Source organism: Drosophila suzukii, chromosome 3 (assembly GCF_043229965.1).
Source record: "Drosophila suzukii chromosome 3, CBGP_Dsuzu_IsoJpt1.0, whole genome shotgun sequence".
Lineage (NCBI taxonomy): Eukaryota > Metazoa > Arthropoda > Insecta > Diptera > Drosophilidae > Drosophila > Drosophila suzukii.
In genome coordinates, this window is record NC_092082.1 from 75,477,761 (window position 1) to 75,490,758 (window position 12,998).

General features: G+C 36.9%; 1 protein-coding gene across 11 annotated transcripts in view; it reads right to left on the reverse strand.

The window, feature by feature from the left end:
• Positions 1-12,998, reverse strand: part of LOC108008017 (uncharacterized) — a 33,099-nt gene that overhangs the window by 12,108 nt on the left and 7,993 nt on the right. For 10 of the 11 annotated variants that reach the window (XR_010654206.2, XR_010654207.2, XM_070997078.1 and 7 more), the window contains exons 3-4: positions 3,525-3,674; positions 448-757 (exon numbers count right to left, since the gene is read on the reverse strand). Coding sequence is in view for 9 of the 11 variants with exons in the window: in XM_070997078.1 (XP_070853179.1) it covers positions 448-757; positions 3,525-3,542 (328 nt within the window). In the remaining 2 variants the exon portion in view is untranslated. The remainder of the gene's footprint in view (positions 1-447; positions 758-3,524; positions 3,675-12,998) is intronic. The other variant, XM_065865525.2, reaches the window with a different exon arrangement.

The window sequence follows — 12,998 nt, forward strand, 5'->3', positions numbered from 1 at the left end:
CCTCACTTAAGCTCTGCAATCTTGTAATCATATTTTTTTCTTAAGCAATGTGCATTAAATACATACAAATATTACGTTCCTTCAGCTAATATACTCAAATTATCTAATTTATCCTCGGACATACACTAAAATATATTAATGTGTTGAAAAACATTTCGGGTACTAACTGTTTGGGAAAAAAAAATTTAAATTTATTGAAGTACTGATTGACGAGTAATTTTGTGCTATATTCTTTTTAAAGAATAGTTCTTGAAAATGTTTCAAAAATGTTGCAAAATGTTTCATTATAAACAAATTTTGTCTAAAATTTATAAAATAACATCATACCTTTGGCGCTTTGAAACATTTTGAATAGATTTTTCCAAAAATTAACAATGTTCTAAATGGCAAAGGTCCATTTAGAGATTAAAGCACAAATGACTTTTAGAATTAGTATAGTTTACTTACAGGCTGTCTGAATGGTGCCCAAGACATCTGCCAACATTTCCGGATCCGGATAGCCGATGTTCAGCGCATTCTCTAGCGTCGACGCTGGCGCACTTGCCGCGCCATTCGGTGACGTAGTGGATGAGGCTGCCGCTGATGCTGATGCTGATGCGGATGATGCGGATGCTGCTTTTGTGGCCGCTGCCTCCAAGGCGTTCGCATCCCGCAGTTGCAGAGTCACGGATCCTTCGGTGCCCACGGATGCGCTGCACATCAACACGCGCGGCGCGCTGCTGAGAGTCGTCAATGGCAGGTGGATGCTCTTTGGTACCTGCGGGCGGTAAGTGCGAAATGCAGAACATCAGGCATCTCAATGGCTGATGATAATTCATTGGGGACTGTGTGTGCTTTGGGGTTCTACTATATAAGGGGGGGTTCGAGATGGAGGCACCCCAATATCGCTGCCAAAAGGCGGGACAGTCACACAGCCATGATGGCTGTCAGGCGAGATTAGTCGAGATTATTATTGATAATTCACAGCAACTGTCGCCTAATGGACGACGCCTCGCATAATTAATTGAATTTAAATGCATTTCACTTCAAGTCCGACAAGTGACTACTGTGCCACGCCCCCTGGGGGCAGTAAGTACGGAAGCACGTCGAGCATACGCCGTGTGGCCAATATGTCAGTCCACTCAGAAAAAATTAGCCACAATTTGCAGTTATTTCAACGGAAATTTTGATTTTATTAAAAAAAATTATTAAAAAGGTCTCGAAAAATTTGTCTTCGTGGAAAAAATGTTTTTTATTTAGCCATATTTCTTATGTAACAATACTTTTCTGTATTATTTTTGCAAAAATAAGTAAAATCCCGCTTACATTTTTTGTCTCAGTGTGGTCCTCGTCGCATTTGGCACTTGTAAAACAATGGTGTATTTTAGTCCGTCATTTATTTGCCTCATATACTTGGCAGCCCCTCGACATATATTAATTTAAATGCAATAAAAGTGCACTCATAAATTGGCTAAAGAGGCTGGGCGGGGAATTTTTGGGTCGCCGGGGGAGTCCGTTGTTAGATGGGGCAATTAATGCTTTATAAACCGCAACCGATGCCCAATTAATGTGGCCTGCAATTGCCCATAACCACAAAACAAAACGCGAATAAAAATAAATAAAACACCAGGGCATAAAATTCCAAAAGTGCCTGCGACGCTGACCGCAATTGAATAAAAACACAAAAAAACACAGTTCCTGTTTAGTGAATGCGAAAAAACCAAAACGAAGACACTGGCATAAATTCGTTTTGGACGCATAAAATTTAACGTAAAATAAATAAACAGCAATTTTATTATTGTTTAAGTTGTGGCGAAAAAAAAACACAACTGCTAGCCAAACGAAAAAGTTCCCTCAATGAACTGAACTGGAAAAGGAGCCACAAGTGGCACGCCCCCGCATTAATGTTCTCCGAAAAACAATTTGTTTATTTAAATATGCCAGTGGGCTATGAGATATATATGGACAGGGGGCTATTAGAAGAAGTAAATTAGATTTATGTTTATCAGTTGTTGTGATAACCTTGTCGCTGCTTTGAAATGCTTAGATTAATGAAAAACAAGTAGATTTCTGGGAAATTCTTAAATTTCAAAATAAGTTAAAATTCCCTTACAGCTGGGTATATCTCCAAAATCAAAAGGATCCTTAAATTATGCTCAAGCTAAATCAATGCTGGTATCAAGTAATTATATGTTTGCTATCCTGCACAAGCGAAAAGATTTATGAGCGCCGTCTGTTATAAAATCCCCATGTCTGTCAAAAACGAAAGGTGAGAGGTGTAAACGGGGGATTATGTACACCCCATTCTGCTGAACTCTTCGGATGGGTGGGCATATTTTTACGGCGTGATTCATGTGTCAATCAAATGTCAATGTCACTCCACAAAAAAGCAACCCATCCCCAAAAAAAATGGAAGGAAGGCAAACAAAAATGTTGAATGAACGAGATGGTCGTGTTGCAGGAAAAGTTTTGCGCTGCCAAAATCATATTTCCACTGCAGCCAGACTTCGGCCAGTTTTGATGGCCAGATTGGAAATTGGCAAGGTCTGGCTGGTTCGACCATTCTGGCGATATGTTAATGAAAATTTCAAGATGATGTCAGCGTAAAATTGAATATGCTGGCCGGCAATTTGTCATCGGGCTTTTCTCAGCTCCTCCTACTTATTAGTAAAATGAGGTGAAACACATGTTCGCCGAAGGGCTGAGAAAAAGCCGCCGTCGTCATCATCAACAACAGATTCATCATCGGGTAACTCGGTCATATGGCACGCAATCTGTCCGCTTTCCTGTGTTTTTCAATTTTCAATTTTGTTTATGATTAGGCCTTCAAAGACACGGGTATCAGCTGGCGTACAACAGGCCGTATGCGTAATATCACAAGTTTAATCATTTAAAAAATGGGTTTTTAAACGCTTTATGACATAAACATTATTGTCAACGCAAGTGTGGTAATTATGGAAATTTATGGATGTCACACGCCGAGAAAAGATTTTATAAATTTGAAATTTCGATTTTTAGTATACTATTTGTAAATTCTGAAATCTATTAATTCAAACCTAAATCTAAGCAGAATTTATGTTGTTTATAGTTAAGATAATTTATTTTCGTCTATTTTCTCTTTATTTTATAATTATTAATTTAAAATACAAAATAATAAAAATGTTTTGTTTCAACTGTACTATTTTAAAATTCAAAAATTAGATAAGGTGCCTAGACAATTGCCTATTAGAAAGTTAGCAGACTAATAATTCGTTTAAGATCATAAATATTCATGAAAACTATAACCAATTTAGGAACTTTCCAAACTGTTAAAGTAGCTAGTTTGATTCTCAATGGTTCGGAAATAAAACATTGTTTGGACATGTCAGTTACAAATTGATGGGGAGTAAATATTAATATAATGGCATGTGCCATAAATAATGTATTCCGATGATTGATTGCTCTCAATTGTGGTTTTATTATTTTTTTTGGGACCCATAATTGTTTTTTCTGCTGGTTTTGATTCACTTTTTTTTAGTTTATGGTTGTCGATGTCGCGTACTTACCGTATTTATGGCAGCCATCGTCGCAATTGACGCCGTCGATGAGGTTCTTGTTGTTGTTGATGTTGTTGTTGGTGCTTGTACTGGTTGTTGTTGTTGTTGTAGTTGTGGTGGTAGTGGTGGTGGTGATGATGGGGATACAAAATCAAAAATCTGAAAAAAGTTTGGTATGATTGAACATATTCGAATTCGTAGCTGCTTCTCTTATTTTCTTTCGTTTTTTTCGGGTGACATAAAAACGTGAAGGGGAACCAAAGAGCAAACAAATGTCAGAATTTATGCATAAAAATGTGCGCATAAAACGAAGTGAAATCAAAAAATCAAATACATGCACATACAAAAAGGCGACACACTGGCACACACACTCACACACTCAAATCGGGAAAAATCGCATAGATGGATGTTCACGATGCAAAACACAATCAAAAGTATGAGAAAATTCGCATCGGTTGGTAAAAAACTTCTCGAGAATGAAATTGGGGAGGTGGTCGGTGGACGAAAATGGTGGTTAGTCTTAGTTGTTGGCTGATGTGATGACTCTGACTGACTGACTGATTGACTGGCTGATTGACTGACTAACTGACTGCTAAACAGTCAGAAGAGATTAGCCTGTCGGCAGGATTAGCGTACAAAAAAATATGGCATTGAAAATGTGTTTTAGTTGCAGATTATTTTTGGGATATTTAGCTAAGACATTAGCGGAAGATTAGCTGATAGAACAAGGTACAAAATATCATAAAGATCATACAACTTTTTTGGTACTCTCTCATTTCTTTAAATTTTGTATTCTATCTCTAAAACTACAATAATAATAATAAAAACTCATTAAGTTTTTAAGTGAATGCATTGGAAAATATGTAATTCAACTACTCATAGGTATATGCATTTGGTGTTTTTGAAAACATGGTTAAAACACAGTTTAAGAAAATATGTCTTAAATTGGAAGATATTTTAGATCAAGCCACAAATTATCATAAAGATTATACTACTTTTTAGGTAATTTCATATTTTTCAAACAAATTATATGGAATTTTTATTGTTAGATATTTTGCCTCTACAAATGAAATACATTTAAGTATTCATACGAAATGATTTGAAAGTTATTAATCAAACCACTCTTAATAATGCACACCTAGTGCTTTTAAGAAGCTTGTTAAATTTAAAGAAAACGCTGAGGGGCTTATATATACACGAACAATTGATGTTATTTGAGTAGATTATTTTATCCCCAATTGGATTTTTCGTACTTTCATGTTGCGCAAAGTTTTATATTTCTTTATGTTGACATTTTCCTCCTAAAGAGCCTTAAGGTACAAGTGTTCATCGATACATTCTGGTCTGCTGCCTCAAGTTGCAGCATTGAAAATTTCAATTATTCTATGCACTCGCTTCATTTGCATTTCTGGCGAATTTTCCTCTATCGATGCCCGCCATCTCCCTCCATTTTCCGATTTTCACCGCTTTCGATGTCGCTGTCGTTGTCGTTGTCTTCGTGCTGTCTCATGAAATTTTATTTTGGTACACAATAGTCTTTGTCTGTCAGCGTGCATGCTTATTTTTGTTTTTAGTTATTTAATTACAATTTTCTATAGTTTTATTTTTAATTTAATTCATGTTTGGCTTGCGTCCCACCCGTTTCGGCAACGCTTGGCGAAACATGCGCCACAAATGCCACAAAAAGCTGTGCAAAAAGATTGGCAAAGATGACAAATCTTTATTGGGCGTTGTACATCATTTGAATACTCTGCTTGACTGAGTTTTTAGTCGTAATATATGTGAATATATTTAAATTGTATATATTTAAAATTAAATTAATTTCTTAGATAAGGAAAGTCTTAAATGATTCCCATTTAATTCCCCTCCTAATTTATTTGACGTGAAAGGGCAAGGTTCCAGATATCTTCCAAGATGGTTGACGAAACCCACTCATTCGAGGCATTAAGTAGAGCATTTCAAAAACGATTGCGAAATCAGAAAACGAAACAGAGACAGAAACAGAGAAGGAGAAAGAGACAGAGACACACGAGCGTCGTCCAAAAGGCGCAGTTGGCCAAGGGAACTACATATCTGGCTATCTGAGCGGTAAAGGGGCTGCAGAGTGGGGGGCGCCACACGCTCTTACACATGTTGTTGGGCATCAGACGCACATTGGCTCAGTACAGTGCGCGACATGAGGACGGACGGCCAGATTGTACTCAAAACGCAACAGGCAGGGGTATGCCAAATGCATCAGATGCCTCTTGCATCTGCATTTGGATTTGGTCTGGCTTTTGGATATTTGCAGGCAGCTCGCATTGCACTTCCTAAGCAACTTCGACAGCAGCTGCACGGAGAAAAAAACTAGGTAATCTCAGGGGGTTCATGAACCAACAGGCAAAGCTGTTAAAATAATGCTTTGGTATAAAAAAATTGCTACTAAGGTAGTACTCTACATTTTGGAATCTAAGTCATTGTCTACATTTTTATTTACCATTTCTAACGATTTCCAACATATTGGGACTGCGTGATAATAATAAATATTTAATAATAATATTAACATATCTTAATATCCAAATAAATAATTGGAGTAAGGCAAATATAATTTTTTGATATCCTGTTTCTTCTACCCCATATCATATCTTATCATATCATGAAAAAGGCAACAAATATATCGTTTACACTTCAATAGAACTTAAAAAAACCAAAGGATCCCAAATATCCCACTATCATTTTCTGGGTTATTTGTTATATATTTAAATCGCATTACATTACTGTATAAATATTGACAATAAATCTTTTCCGCTCGCATAACCCATTGAAATCGATCTATTTTCTTAGTGTGCTGTAAACGTGAGGGCCAAGTCAATGTATCTGAGTATTTGTATCTCGCCAGAGCGCTTGTTGATTTTAATTAAAAATATATATGAGCGATGTGTGCACGCTGCACATTGCCACCGCACAGTGGTACTGTGGTACTGGCACAGTGGGTCGCTTTTGGCCCGCTCGCGAATCGTGCATCGTGCATCGTGTATGGGCCGTAAGCGTGCGGAATGTTGTCGAGCGCGACGACAATTTGTTTCGGAAAATCGTTGGCAAGGCGCCCACTAAAACACACTAATGAAGGAAGCCAAGGCGCGATACAACACCAATACCACCGGCGGCAAAGGCGATAAAAAGACCACAATAAACAGGGTACAAAAAACAATGGTGAGCCCCCATCTCCCCCTCCAACCCAAAATTCCATGGAAATCCCTCAATAATTTTCTAATATTTTGATCGTGAAATTTTTATAGTTCTCTAGTGTTTAATATGGCTTCCTTAATTTCGAAAAAAAAATGATGTTTGTTTTTCGTATTCTCACACTCCGATTACCCAAAAACAAGACAGGCGCATACGCCCCCCGCTGGCCATGTCAACGGGCAGCATCATCCAAACAAGAAATTCTCATAAAAATAATATTAATAACTATGCGCAAAATTAGACGGCAAACATATAAACATTTGCGTTTTCAATGTTAGACCACAGCCTAAAAATAATCGTGTGTAAAATGGTAAAGACAGATCGAAAGCGGCAGGCCTCTGCCAAGGTGAGTGCAGATTGGAGGATTGTGGAGCGTGTTGGATATTTCATATCAAAATCCAATTAAAATCATTCGCGCGCACCGAAAATAAACAGATTTGGGTGCGAGGGAGGGACTTTCGCACACTTTTTTCTTATCGCACATTCGCATCATCAATATATGAGCACATATACCCCCAAATATATACGTATGATCAGCGAATAAAGATGTATACTTAATATAATATTGCTGCACATCAGCTTTTGTATAAGCTTATTCCCAACAGACTGTGTGATTTGCCCCTAATAAACAGCATCGGTGGACAATGGACTCCCCTCTTTCCATTTTACCCGAATACTTAGATTTTAGCTTTAGTGGCAATTAAACAGCTGCGCGTTGATCGCCCGCTAATTGCCACACGTGCAGGGGGTTGGGAAAATTGGGTCTGGGAAAATCGGATGCCTTGATTTACATTTCTATTTAATTATCGAACACTTTGCCTAATGAGAACGCGCCACCCATAAACATTTGCCTCCATTCCGCGTGGAGTGAGCCCTCGGCTGGCTTGTGTGCGTTGGCTTTTATTTATAATTTTTATTGCACATAATGCTTAAATGGCTTTTGAGAGTTGCATTTTCTTTTGTACTCCCCACTGAATTGGGTTAATAGTCAGTACAGAGTGTGTGGAGCGTTCCTTTATTTTTCCCCTCTTTAATGACCCGGAATAAAAAGTTATAAGTTCCTTAACTTCTGAATAATTTTAAGCATATTTGGAACATGGAAAAGTAATGTTTGAAAAGTGTTTATTTGGGAAATAAGTTATTTTTGTTTGTTATAATTTTGCAATATTAGATCATTACAATTCATAGTACTATATTAATATTCCTTAATATTATGGACCTGTTAGAATTTTAATTATACTTTTTATAATGGGCAGAAGCCCTTGAGAGCCTTCTCTTTGATTTCCTATTTTCGATCCCTAACGAATGCAAATATTTGTTGACATTACTAATATTAGAAGTCCCCAAAGACATGCACTCTGCATCCGAGTTAAAGGCATTAGAATTAATCACATTTTGATGACATATCATTCGAGGAATGTTCACGGATACTGGCGATAGTATCCGAAAGATGCACACAGACGCCGAGCGAATTTGATTTGCTATATAAATAACATAAGATGGCTGGCACAGTAAGTGAGCATTAATTTAATGCAGAAAGTCGACAGTTCTCGGGCATACAATACACTAAAATGCCTCAAAATAAAGTCAGAATCGCGAAATATTCAAATTCTTGGTGAGTGTAATCAAATTAGTCACATGGCCAGTGCCAACAATGGGAGACCAGACCCACACATAGGGGAAAACTGACTAATGCAGGCGATTAATTCGGTGGATAGGGAATCTGAAAGATGGTCATAGGGGTAGGGATGGGGTTTGGGGATCTGGCTCTGGGACGAAGCTACTTAAAGATGACAATCGCCATGATCTCGAGGGTGACTGAGAGGCAGCATAAAGTGCACAAAACGCCAGGCATAAATCACAACGCCCCTGTGGACAAGTGTGCGTGTGTTTGTGTGTGTGTCGGGCGAATAAAATATGTTAATTAAATAAAGATGCGGACACCCATTGGCATCCAAATCCACATCCACATCCATGGGAAAGTGCAGACGCAGACGCGAAAACTGTGACGCCGGCCAGCCAAGCGAAATCTTGGCCACAACATCTTGGACACGCCTATTGAGAGACGGACGGCCAAAACGGCGGCGACAATGCTGCACTTTTGGCAGAAAAAGAAAGAGCAACAGAAAACTAAAACCAAAACCAAAAGCACAACCAAAAACCCAGCCCAAGCAAACCGAAAGGCGACCAAGGAATCGCATGCATTATTCACGGCGAGAAATGTCGAAATAAAACGCCAAGTTTTGCAATACGAAGCATTACATGTGCTCATCATTAGAATATACCAAAACATAAGTGTACTAGGGGTGCACTGAGAGAAAATTGAAATATATACGCAGGTATTGTTAGTAAATATCAAAAACTACTTTTTAAAGGAACTTATTAGAAATATCTTCAGATTTTTCAAACATAGATCTTGAATACATTAATGAAATATATAGTCATATCATTAGAGTATACCAAAACTTAAGTGTACTTTGGGTGCAAAATTGCAATCTATACTCAGGTATTGTTAATAAATATGAAAAACTACCTTTAAAAAGAAGTTATTAGAAATATCTAAAGATTGTTTGAACAAAGATCTTAAGTAATAACGGATTCCACTTCAAGGAAATAGTAGGAATTTTTTCTTTCTAATATTAATTCAAAGTAAAAAATATTATTTTTCTTTATTATAAATATTAATGTGGTACTTTAAATTTTATTTTACTTTAATTTCCTGACATAATTTTAAGTACATTTCTTGAGAATTAAAAACTGTATACCTTGAAAATCAAACATGATAATGGAGTTTCTCAATTTTTTCGCAGTGCATCTATGCAAGTGCCTCAAAAGGCAGGAACCTACTTGTACTTTGGCATAATCATCCACGTTTCATCTATTGTTCAGCGGCTGCTGCCGGCCGTTTCACAAACTTTGTTGCTTTTGTACATGAGTTCCACTTCAAAAAACATAAAATACGCGGCAGATATATTTTTAGCAATCCGCTCGTTTGATTTACGATTTCATTAAATCAGCTAATGGACATACCTCTCGCTCCCAAAGATGTACGAGAGTCGGGTGGGAATATGAGGCGAAACCTGTGCGATCATCTCATCTCCCATCCTTAGAGGCGGAACACGCATACGCCGTGTAGGCCGTGGCTACTTCTGGTACTCTAGTGGTACTTTGGCTGCAGCATGAGTACACTATTCCTAGACACATATTTATATTGGGCGACCACCTGTCGTTGTCAGTAGCAAAAACAACACAAAAGCAGCCGCTGCCTTTGTCCCTGTCGGATTGATGTGTCTGCCATATCGTTTTTTCAGCCAGACGCCTTCCAATTATGCTCAAAACTATGTTGCAGTTGCAGCCTATTTGGCCCTTAAAACGTGGCAATAGCATGCTGTGAATTCGAGTGCAATTTAATCAAGCCGAAAATTCAATCAGTTAGAGCTCTTACATAGATATATTGCCACAACCAAATGTTCAAGGCCTTTATAGATACCCATTCGAATTATGCATCAGATTATAATTAATGAATTTTCTGGTTTCATTGAAATGTTAGGCATAAATTCAGTGTCCTGTAAATCAGATTACAGTGCGCTGGGGCATGTATTTTGCATTTAGAGAATGGCAGCCATCAACGTTTTGCATTAGAATAGGGTTGCTGTTGCTACTGCTGCCTTTATTCAAATGTCTGATAAATATTCCACAAATTTCGTGTTTTATTTCCACGTATATATTTTACTGCTGCTGCAAACTGAAGGGATTTGTCACTCTCCGCTGGGAATTTATTCAAATTATTTTTTATGAACCTCAGCGACGACGCGGATGCTCGCCGCACACGTGCCACAGTTGACGAAAATAAATTCCTGCCTCGGCAACCAGAAATTAATAGTTCATCAAGCAAAAGGCAAACGCTGACAGATAAATGACGCGACGACCATCAACCGTCGAGACGCCAGACGCAAAGGCGAAAGCCAAACCAATCCAAAAACAATCCGGGAAAAAAAAGCACAAAAACACTACAAATTTTCCAAAAAGGCATTGCTGCCCATTGACATTCCGCGGCCGACTACATTTTAGCATGTTCTTCCTAAAAATCTCAGCCAGATTCTTGCATTGTTTGTTTGTTTGTCTCGCCGGGCGACATGAATAATTACATTTCTAACATAACTTGACTTTCACTTTATCAGCAATAGATCAACGCTGCGTCCTCCATAAGTCATCTGCGGAGATCGTTGGCTTTCTTTCTTTTTTTCGATTTCCCCTTGACGCAATGAGGAAAGTATTACCGCATACGCCATATACTAAAAAAAAGTCATTCACGTAAAGGCCAAATAGAAGTGGAATAAATAAATAAGAAATTCCTATACCTATTTTACGGTGACGTCAATTGCCTATTATTTCGCTTTAGTCATAAATTTGACTGGCAGCCATTGGTCACTAAAAAGGAATCGCCGTCATTGGACTAAGACCAAATAAAAACAGGATAAATTAATCAAACTAAAAATCGGACAAAAATATTGTAGGAATATCTCCATTTGGATATTATTATTATTGAAAAAAATTAACAACATTAATTGCAATATCTTCCCAAATTAAGCCTATTTTTTATTGTTGTAAGAGTAGCTTAGCTTAAACAATATGTTTTGAAAAGCATCGACCTGCACTTGAATTTTATTTCATTATTCTGATCTTCAACTGCCTTCTTAATATTTTCTATTGCTACTAGTCTTATTTCTTAAGCTTGAAAAAATTATTTCAATGAATATGAATTGAAAAGAAAGATTTTTAACACCTGAACAGGATCAATTTCCAGGCAGAAAACATTTTATTACATTTGTTTTCTTTTTAAAAATGGATTGACCTGTCCGCAAAACGGAAATAATGACGGCTTTGGATATACATTTTTTATGATGCTGTTAAAGATAATGGATTTTTCACATTAATGGTGGAATAAATGGTTAAGGAATTAATGTGCTTCTTAGCAGCTCATAAAAGAATTTTATAATGCTTTTGTTTCCATGCTGATTTTCTATCTAGTTGAACTCAACGAATTAATTCTTGTTAGTGTTTATTGTAAAGTTCTTAAAAATTTAATTAATGAAAAATAAGAACCCCAGTTGATAGCATAAAAAAATAAGTACCTATTATTTATTTTAAACAAAGTCTAGCTGTTTACATAGACTTTCCAATTACCCAATCCCCCTCAACAATGCAGACTTTCTTGGCCAACATATTCTCCAAAAACGACCTCCAACTTTTCCAACCCAATTTAAATTTGAAGCTTGTTCTAGGAATGAAACTCAATAAATGTGGGATGTTTTCGTGAAATTCTGGTGAAATTGAAGCCACAGAAAAAGTACAAATTTTCCATTAGTTCGAAACACAAATTGCTTGGATGACGATGCCAACGTCATTGAACTTTGAACACAGAAAAGTGGTTGCTGTTATGGTTGTTGTTATGGTTGATGCTGCTGATGGTGTCGATGTCGATGGTGATGCTGATGTTTTTGTTATTATTATTATTATTATGTATTAGTATTGCTGTTGCTGTTGTTGTTGTTGTCAGTGCAGGGTACACCGCGTTTTGCTTTGTTGGCAGCACGTTTCCGCCGCGTGAATTTGTCGCAAAACTCAGTGCCAATACCGCTTTTGTGTGGGTGTGTATCTTTGGTCGAGGGTGTGCGAGTGTTTTTGTGTCAGCACATATTTCAGATGCTTGTTAATGCCAGCCATAAATAAATTGGAACATTTATCACAGGAAGAAAAGTCATCATCACCATTACTGCTTATTACGATCATCACATAGCACAACATTGAGCGCAGTGAAGGAATCACCGGACTACTACATTTTTAATCTGCTTTTAAAGGCTAACTTTGATCCCAAAATAGTAATTGTTCTTCGGAAATTATAATGTTTAAAGACTAAAACAATTTAGACTAGCATAACTTTATATAAAAACATATTTTTTGCTTTGTTTATATCCATAAAGATTTTCCTGGAAAAGTCTGCGGCTTATAGACAAAACCACAGATTGCTAGGCATGTTTTCTTTAAAAGTTTATGTTTTCTAAAAAGTAATAATAATTTTACAACATTTCATTTTTTCTAAAGTTTATCTAACCAAATATTTTCAGAATCATTTAAAAAAAATTTAGATTTTTAAAATAGTATTAAAATAATAACAATTTTCCAATATAAATATTTTACAACATATCTGTTTGTACTGTATCTACGTTTTCGTTAGTCATGGTTAGTACTGAAACG